The 21,555-nt window shown below is 43.2% G+C and overlaps 1 protein-coding gene across 2 annotated transcripts in view; it reads left to right on the forward strand.

Annotated features, from left to right (window-relative positions):
* fgd (faciogenital dysplasia) overlaps positions 1-21,555 on the forward strand; it is a 55,414-nt gene that overhangs the window by 14,501 nt on the left and 19,358 nt on the right. The window contains exons 2-4 of one of the 2 annotated variants that reach the window (XM_035382332.1): positions 15,508-15,672; positions 17,078-17,270; positions 18,911-19,487. In XM_035382332.1, the coding sequence (XP_035238223.1) occupies positions 15,508-15,672; positions 17,078-17,270; positions 18,911-19,487 (935 nt within the window). Of the gene's footprint in view, positions 1-15,507; positions 15,673-16,603; positions 16,925-17,077; positions 17,271-18,910; positions 19,488-21,555 lie in introns of those variants that run through there. The other variant, XM_035382333.1, reaches the window with a different exon arrangement.

Consider the following 21,555-nt stretch of genomic DNA (forward strand, 5'->3'; position numbering starts at 1 on the left):
AATGATTAGTCTTCAACATAGTTTGTTGATCATTCATTATAGTTGATATTAAAAAGCCATTTGAAGTGAAATATTGAATTCCTGTTGACATTGTGATTTCAAACATGATTCCTAAAGTCTTGCCATTCCCAGGCTGTGATATACATGCAGATTTATGCCCAGAATGCCTATGAGATTTAAAATGATAAATTATTATATTTAAATTTTTAGTGTAAGCAAGGGTGATTTGCCAAAGCCAGAGTGGAAATTCTGAGTGATGGTGACCTAGTATTAACTGACGATACAGTGGGGAAATGTCCTATTTCCATCACAGTGCAGCCACGGGAGACGCTCACCAGACAGATGCTCCTGATTTTGATAGCCGTGTTATTTTTGATGTTTATTTATGCTCATTTTCTCCCTGTCCCACTATCACCCCCCCAATCCTGCACCCCCCACCCCTAAAGAAATGGTGTGGGCCTGACACCTAGTGAGTTGTAGCGTTTCCATGACAACAGGCACCAGCTGCGGGGACCCTCTGTGAGCTGGGCTCTCTGGTATTCATGCACTGTGAGTCTAGTAGCTGCCCTCTTCACCCCAGATCAATCAAACTGTGGTCAAGCAGGCTAAGGGCCTCTGACATACTGTATCCCCATAGATTTCTCACGGGACCCTCTCCCCCTGAGTCAGTGGAATTTGTTGTGTCTACAACTGGCTACTAACACACATTTGATTGGTATACATGCATTTGAAGACTTGGTCTAAATCAAATTAAACTGACCAGACCCTGTTGAAGACAATCTGAGGAATAATCGTTGCTACTGTTGATTGATTGTGAAAATATATAACAATGTCGTTAGTATCATCTGGGGCTTCCACCACCTGAGTTCTAGTCCAGATACAAAGGGCTGCTTCAAACTTTTCGGTTGAGTGAAGCGACTCCTAGGGTCATTATTTGAAGGAAGCAAAACTTTAACCCACTTAATTTTTAATTTGTTCATCTGAAGCGTTGTTTTCATTTTCTAATAGTTTATGATTTTCCCATAGATATTCAAGCTCCTGTTAGAGGTTTATGTGGCCATTTCTCTTCAGAATGTTTGGACTCAATCACAGTTGGGGGATGCTCAGAAAATGACCTTGTCAATCAAAATAATTAAAGTCTTACATTGGGAGTGAACTGTCAGGCCATTGAGCAAACAGGAAGGATGTTTTTTACACAGAAGTGAGTCTAATATTGCATGGACGACCTTGGACACAGTTGAGGGTATCTGGCTAGACAGCATAAGCACATTACTTGTTAAACAGTTACCTTAATTGAGGTCATAATAAAAAGCTGGTAATTGCCTCTATTCCAGTGTTTAAAGGGCACCTAAGTTTCTCTGAAGAACAGCACAAAATGAGCACTTGTGCACATGGATTTATCAGTTAAGGCTGCAATGTGTAAACATTGTGTCTGCTCAATATATCAAACCACACTACTTCTAGGTTTTATTTAAAAATGTTCTATATTGTAGTTACCTTAACAAACCATGTGGTGTGCTTTAAGTAACAAGTAAAACTGGAAATATACATATACATTTATGAAAGACTATATCAAGTGTTGATGTAGTTATGAAAAACGTGGCAACCCGAGTTGTGCCTGCCCTAAAGAATTGGTTGGAGAAGTATTGTCATGCTAATCAGCATTATCCTGGCTACTGTGAACGGTTTCTCATCCTGCTGGCGAGTTCCTTGACGTGGCCTTGTTGGAATCTTCACAGCCTAAGAATAATACTCTTTGTTCTTGGCCTGTAATTAAAAGTCCGTGGACCGTCCTCCCATTTATGTTCAGTCAGCAAGACAATAATATCAGCCCTGACTACCAGTCACAAAGCATTAGGGACATTATCTCACCAAGCGTGCTGCTATGTTGGAGCATTGCTTGCCTGTGCCAAAAAAGTGCTGGGAGATGCTGTCGAGGGGGCGTCTCACCGAAGGTAAATTAGCACACGGTGCCAAGTCTAAATGAAAGATTCATTAACATCGCAGACACATGCGAGGCTCGTGTTTTCAGCCTGTGAGACGTCAGCTGCGAAGCTTAGCGTAAATTTCTCCCGAGAACAGAAACAGAAACTTTGCGTGTGTTCGTTGCCCACTTAAAATTCTACGCTTCAAATAAACTGTAAATCATTGGAATCTGTGTTTATGTATTGGAAATTCTTTTCAGTTCCCTTCAGATTTGGGTTGTAGTATCTAGACTACTTCCGTATGCAAGTAAGTTGTTTAAAAAACCGAGGATTTCAGCTGTTCCGGGCCATACTACTGGTTTGGCAATGCTTTGGCTGCCTGAATACAGCTCCTCTGGGAGTGCTTTTAAGGAGTTATCTTTATTGTAGAAATCCTGCAGTTACTGTGTAGTTGGCAGTGGTGCGGCAGGCTCATTCTGTGGCGTCAGTTACTGCAGGACCACAGCTGTCAAGGGAACATTTTGCTCAACACATGGATGTGCATTTTACTCATCTGATATGGATCCTTAGAGATTAGCAGTTTTGTACGGTATGGGTGGAGGTCTTAGTATACAGTATACTACTGTAGTTAGATTCCTGTGGCATGGCTATATGTGAATATCATCAAAAACATTTCATTTTTGTGATTTTGAAATTGAGGCTAACAGTGCTCAAATGGTCATCATCACAAAGGGAAGTGCTGGCATATTAGAGAGATGGAATACTGTGTAGTATCTCATGTGGAATATGATGAAAGCCATCTTCAGTTTGCACTTTCAAAGCGTGTAATTGGTTGAGGGTGTGCTATGTTCCAGTTCGACTGATTTCTCCGCAATTGACTTTTCTCCCCTCCTTGAAGATGGGCCTCAGGGAACAGGTGATAAAAGGGCAACTCTGCTTTCTGAAAATGGATCCTCACTTGTTCTGCACCGATGACTTGGATAATATTTGCAGACCAGGAGATCAGAATGAATGCGGTGCATATCATTAACTTAAAACGTATCTTAAAATATTTGAATACTAGCAAATCCGGTTTTTCCCCTGGGATTTTCAGATCCATGCTTCATTTTATAGTTTGAAGTTGCTTGTACAGCTGAGTGTAAAACACAGCTAATACTCCAGTTTTGACCAGTGTGGGATGAGCGATTCTAAAGGTTTTTCTTTACCACCAGAAATGAGGGACTGCCTGCTGGTGATGTGGTATTATTGTGTATTTAGTGTAGAGTGAACATGAAAGGAAAAGAGGCTCCCAGCTGCTGATTGTGGACAGACCCCCTCATTAAGAAGCCATTTGCTTGGTTCTACAGTTTGACTGAATATGTAGGAAATTGATCTAGGCAGCAGTTATCAAACACAGTCCACCTCCTGCGGACAGTTGAATGAACCTTAACATACCCTAAGCCACCAGGGTAACATTGCTGTCAGGGGAAAATGTTAACAATCATTAAGTGAACATGAGCTTACACCTGTACATTTAAAAGATCACTTGGCTCCAGTATTGAATTAACTGTAGGGCCAGACCTGGGAGCTACCTCCATAGAAGTCTGACTGAGCACACCTACCTTGAAGTACATCTGCTGCCTGCACGTTTGCAATCGTGTGTGTGCGTGTGTGTGTCGTGGCACGCTTCTGCAGTGTGTGTAGCACACAGGCTCGATTCTGCAGTCATTGTTCTCAAGCAGCTCTTTTAACCATTATTACCAAAAGTACTTCCTCTGCATTGTTTAGAGGTATAATCAGATTAATTGGGTTGGCTTTTTAATTTCTGGCATTCAATACAGGTAAATTTGCTGTAAGGTAGATTTTTGTTTGCTATTTTACTGTACTGCATAATATGTTTTAAGAATGTGAAATGTCACTGCAGAGAATATTCGTCAGCTTGCCACTCATCTCAGGCAAATGGAGGTACATTACCTCTGTCTCAAAAGCAGAGCTTAATTCTCAACACAGCACACTGACCTGTTCTTAGTGGAGGTGTCTGAAACGCATTGGCCATCTCTGGGCACGGCTGTCTGCGCACTCCACCCGTGGTCATCTGTCTCTGTCGTCATGCAGCACAGTGCACATGCAGTTCTTGTGAGCGTGAGCGCAGGAAACCTGACGCGTTGCCCGAGCATGTTTTATTTCTGGGTGTGTGATCAGTGTAAATGAAGGGACTTGCGGAGGTGTAAATTACAGCGCTGCGGACTCCTTCCCCCCCCCCCCCGCCCCCCCCAGCATGCTGCGCGGTGCTGTGCTGACCTGGGCGTGTCTCCGCTCCCCGAGGGCCCGTAATGCTGTCGGCGGCAGCGTGGATACTCCCCTGGCCGTGCTGACTCTCGTCCTGTCAGAGAGGCCAGGGCAGGGGGACCCGCGTCCCTCCCCAACTCTGCTGACTCCCATCCTGTGAGGAACGCTACGGGCAGAGGGGCTGCCAATGGGACCCCTCCCTGCTCGTCTCGGTGCCAGCGCTGCCAGGCTGCCGACCCAGCTGCGACTACGGAGAGGGAGGCGGGGAGATGGACCCCCCTCTCCTCATTCGCTCTGGTCCTTTGGGAGAGGCCAGGTTTGCAGGGCGGTTTGCCCCCCCTCTATCCTGCTGGCATTGGGAACCAGGAGCAGGGTAGGGGGCTGGAGGGCAGGGGAAATGCTGGCCGATGGGGTGGAGTGGTGTAGTCAACACCCCCCTCTCTGTGCTGACTCTTATCCTGTCACTGCACACAGGCAAGGGCAGGGGAGGGGGCACATACTTCTCCAGCCTGCTGTGGACTTTAGAAACTTGTCACTTCCAGAGGTAGTTTTGGATTGAATCACGTCTCCTGTGTGTTAGATTTAGCCATTTTGGCTGAAAGGCCTGCCCCAAATATCAGCAAATGTAAGATTGATGACAGCAGAACGGGCACATGCCTACACAGGAGACAGAAGTGTGATTAACAATTGAGCCATTAAAGGCTGATCTCTGGGAAATTAAGAATAAGCCTTCTCTAATCCATAGGGATATAAACTGGTTCAGGCCACCTTTTCCCAGGTGTAGTCAGAGTACTTGCATCACAGAAGTTACGACTCATGGTGATGCAGTGTTCTGTGCATGCTTTCACAGCGGTCGCCATGCTCGTTGGAGGAAAACAAAGTGCTGGTCCTTGAAATGCCATGTTTTGCTTTCGGTCTCACGATAACATGTTAAAGTGTGTGCGGGGGGGTTGGTTTTCTCTCTGCGGCTGGTCAACCTCAGGCCTCAGCGGACGCCATACTCCCCCCCCCCCGAGCCGTGGGAGTGCAGCGGGGCTGCTCTCCAGACCACAGCTTCCCTCGTCACCGCTAGCTCGGCCTCCTCATTCACACAAGGCTCTTGTAGCCTCACGCAAAGTGCCGTTTAAACACAAAAAAACTTGCAAATGAAAGAAACAGGAAAGTGGTCACGTGACGTTTTACTTATTTATTGTTGGGAACAAATGAACAAGGCTATTACTGGCAAGACGTGGGGATAAAACAATTGATATGCTGTGTTGATAATTCTGTGTGTGTTCGGCACCCCAACACAATGCTTTTGTGCAGCAGCTGATCCATCTTGATCCGGCTACAGCCATTCTGTTTGTTCTTGACCTTTGAAAGGATATTAACACTGGTTCTAGTGTAGCCTGATTGGTTTTTCTCATAAGCTGTATATGCCAGCTCATGGCTGTAGACCTCACTTAAATATGCTCTTTTCCCTCAAGTGACCCCTTAGATTGGATCTGTGAGGCATTTCTTGTAGCCCAAGAAACCACACAGAGTATTGCAAACTTTTCCTTGGTGCTTTGGAAGCTGAGTCTATTTCAGGGAGGTGAATCACCCTCACCCCAGCTTCAGTTTGGTGACTAATGTGCCATTAGGGATGTGTCTCATGTTGGTGTCACTGTACATTTACAGTATGGTGGTAGACAGTGTGATACAGTATAAAGATCTTTATATGGATTTGCTCATGTAAAATATGCAAAAATGAGATCTACTTTCTTATGGTACATATTTTATCTGTTTTATCTATGTTCTGGTGGATTGATTGACTGGTTTTTAATTGTATGTGCTGCTACTGTGGTTCAAGTTTGCTGCCTTTTCTGTCTTTTTGTATAGGAACTGCCTTGTATGTCTGCGATGGCTTAGATTTTTCTATTTTCCGGAAGTCAGAAGGTCTGCAGTGCTTAACTAAGTCCAGTGATGGTTATTAAAAAAAAACCTCTGCAGATTGGCAAGCTATTGGACAAGATATAAATGCTGAAAGTGCCCTCTAGTGAAAGTCTGGCTGTGGGTCCTCTCTCAGCTATCAATCCATACTCCCCTGTGTATAGAGATGCCTGTTATTTTTGCTTCACTGTAGACTAGCCATAAACTTAATGGCAGTTCCAGCCAAAAACTGCCCTATTTTATCGCTAAAAATCAATATTAATACCTACTACACTTTTGTGAGTTCAGCATTATTGTTGTAAAGAGAATGGCAGCTGTTTGTGCTCAAGATGGTGAGCTGAAATTGAAATGGTTTTGTATGCTATTTATGCTTTTTCTACTCCCATCACTATTTGACTTCCCACACAGTTTAATTCTGCCCTCCATGCAGGATACTCACGGTGTACTGTAGATGTAAGAGATATGCCATTCAGGATTCTAGATGTCAGTGCCTGTGTGGTTTTGTAGAAATAATCACAGACCTCTTCTTGTTTCCGAGTTCGCTATTTTCTGACCTTGTAAAGCTTAAGAATGATTAAATAGGAATCCATTGCTGTCTGCACCCTTCTTCCCCCTTTGACTCGAACATTGGCTGGGTGCTTCACCTCGTAAAAGACCCCAAAAATGTGCTGTGCCTGCCTGTGTGTGCAGTCAGAATGTTGTGAATAATTTAGAGCAGCCAAGGGCTCATCACAGTAGACTGTGTCATTTCCGCTCCTGTGGAGGGCTCTGAGGAAGGGTGTGATTATGTCTTCACCAGCAGGGTGTGTTCATGCAGGAAGTGAACGATGGGGGAGTCACGCTGTTCGACAGCAAGCAGCTCCGAGGACGAGATAAAGACACTGTGCTCAAGAGTCCTCAAAAATGCCCTTTATAAGGCGCAGTGTATGCAGATGGCCTTCTGGGAGATGTCTGTTAATTTGTGCGGATGTTCTGTGCTACTAGCTTAATTAAAATCTAGGCTTTATGTTTTGTGTGTTGCAAGCCGGCCATTCATTCTAGCATGACTACACTTCTCTTCACTGGTAACATCATGATGTGAGTCAGGTCAGTCACCATAATGTTGTTACACAGCGCAGAGAGCCAACCGGTCTCCCAGGCAGCCTGGTCAAATTTGTTCTGTGGCAGTGTTTGGTTGAGTCTTTCCCCACACTCTTAACAGTGACAGTCACTGACTCTGGGGGGAAAAAACAGACAGTCCTATTTTTAACTGGCCCTGTCCTACATTTAGTTTAATGTTAGACTGTAGTTTTCCCTGTAATTTGCCCTTTCTCTCTCTTTGTGTGCTAATACTGTTTTCATGTTACTTAGATCTGCTTATTTTGAACTGGTTCTCAAGTAGAAATGTCCAAGTCCTACCCTGTTAATCTCCTTCAGCCTGTTAAATATTGTAGCTTAATGCTTAAAACAGTTTTTGTTGTGCCGAGCAACCTAATTCAGGGACGTAATTGGTGAAGTGCTCTTGATATTGATCTTCAAATCTTTATGTGAATGTGAGCTGGCGGAAAGGCTAGCCCAGCTGGAAAACCTTAGAACAGTATTTTTATCATTCCTGCTATTAACATTTATTTCTTGTTGCTAGAAATGCCCATTTTAACATTGACATGCTGGGTTCTCAACCTTTGGCAAATTTTAAAAGAACATCTTGCCATACCACCATAACCACATTGAGACTCCAGTTCAAAGAATACCACCCTAAGACTCATATACAGTGTCATAATCTCAGTTTCCAGTTCAATCAATCAATCAGTCAATCAATCAACCTTTATTTAATTCTTGGAAGACAGCCTAGTTGGGCTGAAATGGTTGTGTATTTTTTCACATTTCTTAGACAGCATCATCCCATCAGCTGACTAACAGCTTATGTTGGAACATATTTCCCTTGTAAAACAGCACTACAGGACTGCCATTTGAGATGGTACAGAAGACCCTGTGGGATTTTACAGCACTGTTTGTGAATTTGGTATCCCCCGAGCCATTATAGCCAGAAGTTCTTTCTAAAAAGCATGGGCAATATTGACCAGCCTTACTTCTCTAATATTCCCATTGGCCAGCGTTCACGCGTGTGTTCGTCTTTTCTTAAACATTGCCTTATTTGAAGATACAGCCAGGCCGGTGTGGTGATGATCCCAGCCGCAGCTGTTCACTGTCACGTTTGGGTGAGGAGGTGTTGTGGACGTTCAGGCGGCCTTGCTCTAAGGCACCACTATTAGCCTCACTGTGCCACAGCACTTGCTTTCCGTTACAAAGGAGGATTATTTCAGCGTCCCACATTTGCCCTCTGTCTCACCCTGACACCTCTGTGAGCCCTTGGGCTGCCTGCTTTTGGTTTGTTTGTGGTGGGACAACTTTTCTGTGTCCTTGACCTGTTTGCTACCCTTGTGTTTAGTACTGTTTTAACGCCACGCCTATGCACCTTATGCAGTTTATTAGAATCTGACTTTAAATGACTCTCAGATTTCTGTGTTCAGGATGGACTTGTCTCTGGAAAATTTAAACAGGTTTACTCTAAGCTCCAATACTATTAGATAATGGAGTTGGTACAGTCCTTTCAGAAGCCTTTGTGTGCCCATGGCCATGAAACTATTGCCATCTCAAAGGTGGGTCTGATTACTCAGACCTGCTGACGGTTAAAGCACGTCACAGCAGAAAGAATAGACTGATGTGTCATGCATAGAAATTTGTTGGCAGTTTATTTGTTTGGTAGTTCATTTGTTTGAAGAAACTCAAAACTAAGGTATAAATGGTAGTATGTACTAAGGCAGATTGATTAGGCATACCTACTGGTGTTATTTAACAATTATTTGAACCAGTCATTTCAGTAGGTTGGAGTAGGCTGATTTTTCCAGGCTGATGGGCCTATGAATTGCTTATGTTATGCTCGGAAGTGATCTCCTCCAGCCAGTCTTTGCTGTATCCCTGGGGCTTGAATACATATTTCCACCACTATATTTAATCGTACTTCCGCAGCCTGGTTCTTAGAGTGAAACTCAGTTGTGTACGCTGGTGAGTGCTGTTTTGTTGCTAAATGCATGTTCAAGTTAGACTAAACACTTGGAAGTGTAATTTGCAGGGTTTTCTTAATCTATAATTATTAGCTTTTCATTGAGGGTAAATCAAAAGATATAATCAAGGTCTGAATATTTACCACAGTCCCTGTGCTGTCTGCAATTAAAAAGGCCCTTTGGCTTCTGTGATTGGTTCATATGTATACTCATCTCATCTGTGATATTGCTTTAGAGATGTTGCTGCTTTCTATGCCTTACTCCCGATCCTCTACAAATTGCGATCTTGTACAGCTAGTACAGATCCACTGATTAGCCAGGTTGGATGCAGGGCTTGAATTTGGAAATATGCTATGTTAGAGTAGGCTATATTTTATTGTGTTGTAGCTGTTTTCTTACATGTTTCTGATGTGTTAATTATGTGCAGACGAGGTTTGCTAAATCTTAGGAGATCAAATACAGTCAAGTACTGTACTTTACAAGGAATGTGTTAAACCAAAGGGTTGTAGCTAATTCCATTGGTTATTGCAATATTTTTTCCATGCATATATTTTCCAATATTATGGAAATTAAATTATTTTTGTGTGCCTTTAAATGTATAGTTTGCGGACACAGAATACTTATCATGAATATAGAGTTATGACTTGTTTATAGTTATTGTTGTAATTTCATTTATTTTGCCTTTTAAGTCAGATCGATGAAATGTCCTCTATTGTAGTGTACTGATAATAGACTGTACCATAACAATCAGGGTGCGGCTGAGTGTAGTGCTTTTCCTTTCTGGGTCTGAAAGGAAATGTAAGGTGGGTCTTCCTACAAGACCAAGATGTTTGTAGGCCTGTGGGAATAGGCAGGAGAAAAGTGGCAATGACAGTGCATGACTGGGCTACAAGCACGGCTGGGCTGAGGGGAAAGACAGGAATTTCCAGAGCGCAGAGTAATGAAAGGCTTCAGGGGGGCAGCCTGAGCTCTGACCGCTGTTGACAGCCAGGTTAGTGGGGGTGGGGTGGGCGGTCACTCGCAAGGAGGAGGTCTGAAGAGAGGAAATGACAGGGCAACACACCTCAGGGATGTGAACTATGCAGGTCGCTCACTCTACTTATCTACTGTATATAGAGCCGGGGTTTCCAACCTTTTCTGATCCAGGGACCTCCACTCTGGCTCAAAGGGACCCCCATCTTATGTTTAAATAGTTTTGTGTGTGTGTGTGTGTGTGTGTGTGTGTGTGTTTAAATATTTTCCTAAATATATAGTTATTGCATATAAGTCTGGCGGGGAACCCCCAACAGTAGCTACCCTTAATGACTCCCAGTGGAATGTAAACCCCCTGTAGAAAACCTAAACCCTGGATATGGAGAACTACTATGTGCACACATGAAGCCACATTTTGTGACACTTAACTTTTGTTTTACAGTCTTGGCATGTCCGTGCCCGGAAATGCTCAGAAATGTCTGAACAGTATGGTCCTGGATCGTCCCTTTGTTGCTCGGACTGGCCTGTTAGTGTTAGCTTTGTTACTGCAGCCCTGCAGTGAAATCCACTATACAGCTAAGAAGCGCATGGCGGAATTCAAGCGGCGAGCTGTCCTGCACTCGAGGGCTCAGTCTCTCAAAAGGGGAATTTGATCTCTGGGTTGATCTCGCTGCTTTGAAGGGCATCGAGGCGCCACTGTGATTACTGTGACCACACGTGGGTTTCTGGGCGGAAAAAAATACACAAATAGAGCACAAGCTGTATCTTTACACGCAATATAGCCTACTTACATACAGATAACATGGAACTTAGGAGGAATAGTGCAGCATGTATGGTATTCGGGGTTTGGTTTCATCTGTGAAATATATATTCTATTCATATAATAAATAGGTGACATTCACATTCAGTTTCACATTCTGGACCAATTGGCTCTTACTTGTCTTCAGGTATGTTGTTTTTCTGGGTTTATTGTTAACGGTTTTTTTGTGCGAAGGGCGTATTGTTGAATGGCCATTATCACCAGGAAGGTGAATCAACGAGTTACAGTAGGAAATGGAATGAAGATTTAATTAGTAATGATAGGGAGTTTTCAGCTTGCTGACTCACATCAACCCCTGGGTGTGAAGACTCCAGGAATGACTACGGTAGAAGTTAAATTTTATTTTTCTATAACTCTATCAAACTGCACTCAAAGTGAGCAATGGTTGACAAAGCGCAAGAGACGGCATTTCTATTTTTACATTACATCTCCACGTAGAAAAACGATGTACGCAATTCACTTTTTTTTAAGGATTCATGCAACGCGGTTCTTTGATTTTATTTCATGCCCTGCTTTCATCTGCATCGCATATTACGGCGTCATTCATCCAGTCTCTGCGTGGACAAATGAATGCTCTCTTGTTTTCCCCCAATGTGCTGTGCCAATGAGCGGCACATGAAAAGGAAGCGAGTCCTAGTCGTGGTTTTTGATAAGACTGCCAAGTCGCATTCAGTGACCCTTTCATACGTTTAAAATTTCATCGTCAGTAACCGGCGACTGTATTGCAGGTGGATCTGTTGGAGGCGTGTAGAGCAGGTTTGGTAGGTATGTGAGCACTGGGCAGGTGCTGTTTTCGCTCTCATGACGACAGGTTTCTGCAGTTCCGCTCAAGCAGGATCCTCCCGGTGCAGAGATGAGGAATGAAAGCCTCGGAATCACGAGAGCGCTGTCTCTGAGCAGAGTGTGAAGGGCTAAATGGGACTGGACTGTGTCATTTAGTGATCGAACTGGAAAAGGTAGATCTTGGCTCGGTGGTAAGATGCTTCCTTTTCTTTTTCACCACGGGAAACGGTTTCATGCGTTCAAATACGTTTTTACCTTTTTGCGTTTGCTCAAGTTCATGTAGGCTAACTTTTTGAAATTACAGTTCGTGTTTAATGTGGTCTGTTACAACAGCATGGGGCGCCAAATGTTTCGTGCTAAATTTCGTACGCAAAATGCTTTATGTGCACGAAATGTAACGTGTTATATTGGCGTCCCATACACGAGTGGGGTTAACGACAGTACTGTTGAAACATGGATGGTTTTGGCGAAGTGGCCACCGTATTGTCACACTCCTCAGTACCGGCATGTTTCTGTTGACAGTTGTAATGTTTGTTCTTGCCTCCTCGGTTTCCATGGTTACATCAGATTTCTGTGAATAGGCACTTTGAAGTAAACCAGCCCCCTTGCTTTTCTGCAGAGATGTTGGTTATTGTTTGTACAGCCTACGCCTTGATCAGTTAATTGTCACATGGCTCTGTGTCAAGCACTGGTCAGCTGTTGTTTTATTTGTTACCAGTATGGCTGTGATGGTGCAGTCTCTTTTTTTATTTAATGATTTAAATATATAGTTAGTTATAGGGTACTGGTTTAAATGGTAAATTAAATTAATATCAAGGGGTCGATCAACATTTCTCCTTCACTTTGAATAACAGTTAAAAGCAAGTTTTTTCCCTTCACACAGTGAAGTTCAGCTATCCTTACAACTAACTCACCAACTGAGCTTGTGACTAAAATTGCATATTTAAGTCAAAGTTAAGGGCAAATGTTGCTTGAATACAGGTTTCTTATGGAGAATAATGTTTATTAAATTTATTAATATTAATAATGTCTTAATAACAGCCTGAATACAAGCAAAAAGCTAATATCAAAATTGTGTTTACTACACAAATACAAGATTCTGCCTCTGGTGACATCAAAATGAAAGATGTAGCCTACTGTATGAGCTGATGTTTGTGAGAATGTGCATGGCTTGTGCCAAATTCAATTTGACTTTACAAATGTGCTTTTGGAGGCTGCTGCTTTTTTCTCTCACAGTGTCTCTGTATTACTGTAATTTGCATTATGGGGAGGCGACTTTGTCTTTTACTTAGTCATCATTGAGGGCTGTTGTGCTCTAACAGGACTTTGTCAGAATGAATAAGATTAGGGCTGTATACTGTACGCTAAGAGAATATGATAACAATGTTATAGCATACATATTTGTTCTCATTGGCACACACGCTCACCGTGCTACACAAACACTGCACACAATGAGCGATGCTTTGTAGATTTCACACACTTGCTCTACCTATGCTCTACATAGAGTAGAAAAATCAATTTTGGAAAATGATCCTAGCTTCAGCAGATAGATACATAATGCTATATTGTGGATATACGCAAAATGATTAAATATATTATTACCTGTGTTTAACATAGCCTTTAACATAGTGTTCATAAATAAAACACTTTGGATCGGTTTTCCTAAGGAAATATTATCATCGCAAAACATTTGCTATATTGCGGCTGTGTTGCAGTCGCAGGTACCGACACAAAAAACGGCCGATTTACCTAGACTTGTTGTATTTAGGCAATACATTAATTCACCGCCCTCATTAGCAATTTTACCTTAGGAGACACTCATACAAGAAAGGTCAGAAACAAAATGGGATGCTTACACGTCCAGATTACAAGGCGCTAAGAAATGGATACGGAGCTACCACGCACAAGCGAGAGAACCACAAGAAAAATAAAACTAGGAAATAGGTAACAAGGTACAGCTTCGCAACGCTGTATTATAACGTAGGAATACACCAACGGAGACGATATCATTTGGAGTGACGTCATGTACAAAATTAATTCATGAGGTGCAATAAAACAGTTGAGAATGTAAAGATGTAAGGCAGTATACAGAAAGAGAAACCTTATCAGGGCAAAAGACACATATGGTGGTCCAACTAAGGAAAGAATATAAACACTAATAGAACAGGTGGAAAATCCCTGCAAAGTGAGAAAGCCGTGGGGGTGGACGGAATAGACAAGGATTAATTTGTAATGGGAGGGGGCCACACAGTGTCTAAGGTATCACAATTCATTATATAGGCTTTCCTATTGAACTGCATTTTTACTAACTGCTAACTGCTAGCTGGTAACATCAATAGAATTCTTGCATCCTTTCAATAAAACAAATGTCATTTCATATTATATCTGTAGTTAAAGAGGAGTGATTGGTTGAAATGTGTTTTAAATCCAGTCTTTCCAGGGTGTTATGCATCTCCGCCTCATGCAGCCCACAAGGGAAACTAATTTGTCTGCGAGGATGTGTGTAGCTACAGCCAAGCACCCTTCTCTAGAATCCTATGTATGAGCTATAGGCTGTAGGCTATCAGTGCAAATTACTGTCTGCTTTCAGGAGTTCTAAAAATTCTCATTAATGCATGCTTTAGTAAATTAGACAGAGAATTCTTAATTGGCCTAATTTACATAGTCTTCACCCTGTTTTAGCATGTCCACTCATGGAAAACAGATGCATGAACGCATTTAACTCTGCATCAAAAGGAATGTCGCAGAGTTACATAATCCCTGAAAAATACGTCCCGAAGAGTGATTTTGACCCATTGCAACCACTTAATAAATCCGACATAAATATTGCGACCTTGTAGCAACTGCTTTTGCATCAAAAACGCGGTCGCAATCCTTCAGGCCCTTGACTCTTTGCATTTCTTGAATTTTGGAAAAAGCTTCAGATCTTCGATGATTTTGTCCCCATGCGCACTTAGATGCATCTAGTATGGAAGCTCTCAGAAAATCATTACTGAAGTCCGCTCCCCCAGGCATGACTCTGAGCTATTGATTGTGCTCTGCTCCCATTGCTGGCTTCCAGAGCCTGATAAAAGCGTTTTGGGAAACAGACGTTTATGTGAAGATGCTTCACTTCCCTTTGTAGGAGCCCACGTTTGGTTCTTGTCATTGTTCCAGTGGCTGAGGAGTTGTGTAAAATGTATTATTATATCTGTTATTATATTGTCTACTATGTATTTGATTGAAATATATTCTTGTTCTTCAGGTTTCACTATTTAGATTTAGATTTTTCATTTGAAATGCAATTTCTTTCCAAAATATTTAGTAGTGAAACATGATTAATTTCTCTTTCTACTCTCGTATTAACATGTGAGGTGTCCAAAGACACTTAATTCTTGATGGAACCAAATTTTCTCCAAAGAGGCTGATTCCAAGTAATATGCTGTATGTTGCAAGCATACGTCAATCATTTTTGTTTGGGTCCCCTGTTGAAATGCTAACTGAACACATTCTCTAGGTTAAATTCCAATTTTTTTGTAGGAAGCACATGTGTTGTAGCTGTTAAATTTTAGTGGAAACTTTTTAATGTTTCAATTTTCTGAATATTTTTATCCTTTGTAAATATACGGACAGAGTACTAAAAAGAGCATTCAAGGGCGGTTGACATATGACCAGATGTGGATTTTAATACAAATGTCATCTTCAGGTTTCCTTATTCAGACTTTTTCCTCAGCTCTGTCATTGACCTCTGTCTGCAGCGGAACCCTGTGCTGTGCTAATGGCTTCCTTCTCCCATCTCCCCCAGAGCTCCCTCCCTCCATCGTACAGACTAAGTGTGGGCCTGCGGACTCCCTAGTGCTTGGAAGGATCGCTGTCCCCCCCCCCAGACCATGTCACAGCCATACGACCTGGAGGCACTGCTCCGAGCCTGCCACCCCATCAAGGAGGCCCCCCGTACAAAAACCCCAAGGTGCTCCTCTCTTCAGTTCTCCCTCTAGCCATGTCCCCCTTCTGGAATACTCCCCCCATACTCTGCACTGGCATAAATTAATCATGACTCCTTAACTCACCTAGGTGCTTGATGATGTGTGTTTATACAGGCACAGTTGGGCATATGCTGCAGCAGCCTCATTTGGTATTTTTTCCCATATCAAAAGAACCCCCCCCCCCCTCCCCTGAAGCCACTGGCTGCTTGAAAGCTTTTTGAAAGTCTAGTTTGCATAGCTCATTAGGGGCCATGTCACATAATGCCAGAGGGCTACTGATTCTCCATGGATCAGTCTGTTGGATTTAATGTCTTCAGAGGGGAGAGCTACCCTTCATGACACACACACACACACATACACACGCACACACAAAACTCTCCCTGTCCCAGGACAATGGCAGCAGAGGATTTTGTTTGTGAGGTGGGATTAAGGCTCTGCGTGTCTCCAATGTGTACACCATACTACTACACAACACTCAAGCTGTTGGTGTTGAAACTGGTTCCATTTTCTGTTCTCTTACTTTTCTCACCATTTATTCAGGTGAAATTGGTTATATTGCATCCTTAGTTACCCTCTCTTCTAATTAAATCTCCACCACATGCTTGTCTTTAGCACAGCTTCCTTTATGGCTGCGTCGTGTTGGTCTTCTTATGTTTTTTTTTTTTTTGTCTGAACCATGTTGTTGCATTCATACCATAATAAAGTACCTTTAAAGTCATTTTCTTTAACCGTAAATTAAACTATATCATTAGATTTTGCTGAGTAACTTAGGTCTCTTTGCCAAATACCTGTTTTTTTTTGTTTGTTTTTTGTTTTTTGTTTTTGGTGTACGTGTATAATTGGTCTATACATACCAGGAAGGAGGAAGTGAGGAGAAAAACCTCCGTGAAGGGCTTCCTGAAACACCAGCTAGTTCCAGCGTTCGTCTTTGCAAATAGAATGTATTGCGAAGAATGGTTGTGAAAAAGGCCCAATGCTTAGGGTGCACACAGCAAAAGCACTTTTGCTGTGGCCCAGCTCCCATGGAAAGAGGACCTTTGCTCAATGTGACATGACACTTCTGCTCTTGTGAGGTTTTTTCTGAGCCTCTAAAACCGCAGTGACTTACAAACGCGCACAAGCCTCAGCATCCTGTTGAGAAACGAGGAAGCGGCTTCTCGCACAAGGACTCACTCGCTCAGCGCTGGGTGGAACGCTGAAGCGCCTCGCCGTTCCTCGTCTCTCACGGCCCTCTGGGTATTTTTTTTAAGCATTCCGTGGTGTTGAGAGGATCCGGAGGGATGGAAGCGTTCTCGCTGGGGTCTGGCCTAGCTCGCGGCGAACAGAGAGCGCAGGTCTGGTGCTGAAGCTAGGGAGGGCTGACCGTGTCTGTCTCTTTCCGTCCCGCAGTGCCTCCTAAACCCACTCACCTGCTTGGACAGGGGCCGGATAAGAAGCGCAAGTGGATTCCTCCTGCGCCATCTCGACCCCTGCCTGCCACCCCGCCGAAGCCCAGCAAGACCCCCACCCCTCCGGGGAGGGGGGAGGAGAAGGAGTCCGTCAAAAGTGTCTGCCTCCTCATTGAGAAATTTGAAAATTCCAGGTAAACAGGCTTGCCTTTACATTTATTTTGCTGGGTAAATGCTGCATATCACTAGTATTTATTTTCATTTTTATTTTTTATTACTGGGGGTTTGGAGTAGTTCATTTTGTTCATTTTATGGTTAAGATAAATGTCTAGTATTGAATTTAATTTTTGTTTTTTACTTGGGTTTGATTACTGAAATTTAAAATTGAGACTTGGAATTGGGAATAAATGCTGTGGATTTCATGTGCATTGATGGCGAGAGGTGTAATGGTGATAGAGATTAATGACACTTGTTACTAGATTAGCTGTTTAATCCCTCTTAACCCTGAGCACTGCACTCTGTGGTATTGCCGAGATAAGTACTTGGGGAGGAAAATGAAAATTGAATCTACAATCTTAGTACTATTAATTCTAAAGTTGTTGATTTGTTTTAGAGTTTAATACAGTGCCTTAAAAATAAGCCTGTAACCACTTGCGTACAGCATTGGAGCAATGTGCACATTTAGTTTTGCTAAATCTGTGATGCGTTTGTGTACAGCCATTTGTCTTAGAGGTTCTGCCCTCATTGTAAAATAATCCAAATGCACAAATGGATGTAATGTAGCCCAAAATATGTCTGTACCAGTATATATTCTATATCCATAAACAAAGTACTGAACTAGTATAAGCACTAATCAGCTGTAGAGTTGAGCACTCATTTCTTGTGCCCTAAAGCAATTTGAAAGCATCATGTTTTTAGGCCTTGCTCCCGGAATAATAGACAAAGGATTACACTAGACTGAGTACCACACTGATGAAAGTAGTAATTAAAATGTCTCTGCCTTTAAATTATGCTATCACTGTCTCTCCAAAAAAAAAGTCAGATCAGATATTACCAAAGCATCCACATCAGCTTGCATGCTCACCGACAAAGTCACATGTTGGCCTGATTTTAGGTCTGAAAGCCTTGAAAAATCAGGCCAACATGTGAATGCAAGCCAAAGACTGAAAACAATGTTTATGGGGGCAATATTGTTGGCTCAACTGAAATAGCTCACACTTCGCTGTGGGATTGTTGAGTATTGTAGCGGGTGACAAAAGCCTGCGTTTTTGCCAATATTTGTGTGACATCATGGAACTTTTCGTTTGCGTGGACCAGAAAGTACGTGTTTATACATTCACCCAGAATGTCATGCTACAACATCAACAAGCCCTACTTATCTTATGGATACGACTGACTCTTCCCACTATTTTTAATGATGACAAAATGTATACATTTCCCCTCCCCCTCTTTTTTGTTCTCTCCAAATCACAATGGCCTCTTGTATTCGTATGTGCATTCCTTTGATATAATGTCCTCTTGTCAATTTGATAAGATGCATGCTAGCATACATTTTTTTATTTTTTTTTGAAGTCTTTTCTTTTCTTCTTTTCACTTTGCATTTCACTAGCTGAGCTGTACACATAATGTACGATAGAGGACTGTGTAACTGGTGCAGCTGCTGTCCACAGCAGACAACAGGGGCCTGATTGACCAGAGGGATGGCACATCAACAATGAGGCACGGAATGGCCTACAGACCACAACCCAGTCAGGATTCTGTGTGGGCCACAGGTGCCTCTGCAGGCTTAAGGAACCTTGGTGTGTTTCATGACTTCCTTCCTTTCCTTTTCCAGGGTGCCAATACTTGGTGTTCACCGGAGAGCTCAGCTGCATCTGTCCCTGAGCATGGACACGGAGCCACCGGAGGCGCGGCTGGGGCTGAAGGACTCCAGCGACGCCTCCCTGGGAGATAAACTTGCACTTAGCGTCTCAGAAAGGATGGGAGACATCACAGAACTCTCTGGGTTTGGCGCCCTGCGGATCGACAGCGGCAGTGCCAGAAGTGCCGGGGACGAGATCGTTGGAGGTGCTGGAGACGCTGACGGCACAGAGAGCTCCTGTGAGCTCAATGACAATCAGGCCGCGGAGCAGAATGGGAATGGAAAAATTCCCAACAGGGACAGCGGGATCGACAGCCCGTCCTGCACCGTGGAGGGAGAGGTCTTCCCCAACGAGGACGCCATCGACGAGGAAGACCAGAGTGTGACAGAGACAGAGACGGAGCTGGAGAGCGAGGCCAGGGCCAGCATTGCCATGGGCAGTAAGAGGGACTCCACGCAGGACGAGGACAGTGACATGGATGAGATCAGCAGTGGGGAGCAGGAGGGAGCAGAGGGGCCAAAGAGTGAGCAGTCCTCTGAGTCGTCCAAGGTGAGTCCGGAGGCTCTGGACTTTTTTATAGAAGCTGCCATGTTCCCTCTCCTCCTGCTTTGCCTGCGGGTTGGAGACCGTTACCATAGAGCTGTGCTGACCATGATCCCTCTGTGTCATGAGTTGAAGGTGACATGGGCAAAACCGGTGCTTGGTGGCAATGCTTTGACACAACTGTCCATTTCACATCTCTGTATGCTAATGAAGTGGTGTAGGCACTATACGGAAGTTGTGCCTGTGACAGGTCTGTGATATCTGTCTGGCGATATATCTGTCCTGTCATAACGCTTCTCTTTGCGGTCTGCCCCATTTTACTTCATTTATATTATTATTTTGCACATGTGGCTTTACATGCACCTCCATGGTGAAACCTTTTGCAGTGCTGATGTGCTTTGCAACCCCTTCTGACTGATTATGTCTCATTGTGGTTCAGACTTTCAAATTAGTACAGTGGAAAGAAGTTTAATCAATGTGGTCGTCATTCATTTCAGCTGCCTTTGGTTTGAGTTGGTAGAATATTTTAAGCAAAGAACTTGGTAATAATAGTAACATTCAACACAACAGTGTATGTATGTTTCCACTGCTTATTTTTGTGGTAGTATGACTAGCAGCATTTCTTTAAAATATAGACATGATCTACTATCATTTGTACTGTTACTACTCTCAATAACAGTAGTCCAGTCTGCAGTTTTAAATACACAAGTACTGAAAGTATCACACATAAATGTTAAAAATGATTTGAAGTACAGCAGTTGACTGAAGACTTTCGTGCATTGGACCCGATATGTGCCTGTCTGTTGCATTTCACAGGCTAACACACAGTAGAGGGTAGTTTTTGCTAGTCCTAATTTTAATGCTGTATTACCAAGCATGCCCAGTTAGAAGCACAGCAGGACCTTGTGGTCTCTGCCCATGCCCTGTGTATTGTCAGCAGCTGATATTGGGTTCTTCCCACTTTTCTTTGGGGAAGGTCTGAACAGGAAAGCACTTGTGCCACAAGATTATTTTTTTTGAAGCGTCGAGCCGTCTTCGTTTGACGTGCTTAGTTTATTTTTGATGACACCAGAGTCACAGAGGAAGTGGTTTGGCTTTGTACAGCACAACACTAAAGCATGAACCATCACAGTAAAATAAGAGAGAGAGGGATATTTGTGTTTCTGTGAGTGTATTTGTGTTGCTGTGTGTGTGTGTGTGTGTGAGAGACAGAGAGAGAGAGTGTACAGATGGCCGTTTCTGTCTTCCGTGCTTCACCTTTGGTCAGAGAGCCTGTTTCACATCTCCTCTCGTTTCCTCCTGCACTCTGCTGCTGCGTGCATCTGACCAACATTGCAAAACTCGCCCGACACACGACACCTCCGTCACTGTGCTAGGTGCCCTGGTGTGTGTGTCTGTTTTCTCCAGCATTGACATAAAATTGATTGACATAGCCTAATTAATTCTCGCCTTTGCACCTGAAATGAAAGACAGTACAGTATCTATGTTATGTGAAGTGTTTGTCCCATTAGGTCGTATTATTGTTTTATTTTTTGTCAAATGTAAATTCGTAGAATGGACTGATGCAAGAAATGCCCCTGTCTGCCCCTAATTGCCTACTCCAGTCAGTCAATCCAAGTGTTGTGGTTTCTCAGATGAGCTCCATTATTGTTCAGACATCCAGGAGTGTTTCCTACCCACAAAGCACACCACGCTATTATACACCATTTTGACTTACAGGTGCACTCCAAAGGTGGCTAGATAGTTTTTATTAGCGCAAACCCAAGGAGAGTGTTTGCTTGGACCAAGCACGTATTTATAAACATTATAAGGTTTCAAGCAAATAATTGGCAGTAAGTACTGCTTGTAACACTGACAAGGCTCAGTGATTTGACTGACAAGCGTCCTGTAATTGGGGTTACTGTGATCTTGTACAGTCTGTAACTGACTCAGGGAGCTAACTTTGCGCTGGACTAGTGCAGCTTGTGTGCTGACAAATTGCAATGGTTACGCCATCTCCACCTTTGTTCCCATTGGTCCAAAGCTAAAAGGGGGCAGCTTTACTCATGAGCCACCAATGGAGCAAACAGCAGTT

The sequence above is a fragment of the Anguilla anguilla genome, chromosome 11, assembly GCF_013347855.1.
Source record: "Anguilla anguilla isolate fAngAng1 chromosome 11, fAngAng1.pri, whole genome shotgun sequence".
In the NCBI taxonomy this organism is placed as follows: domain Eukaryota; kingdom Metazoa; phylum Chordata; class Actinopteri; order Anguilliformes; family Anguillidae; genus Anguilla; species Anguilla anguilla.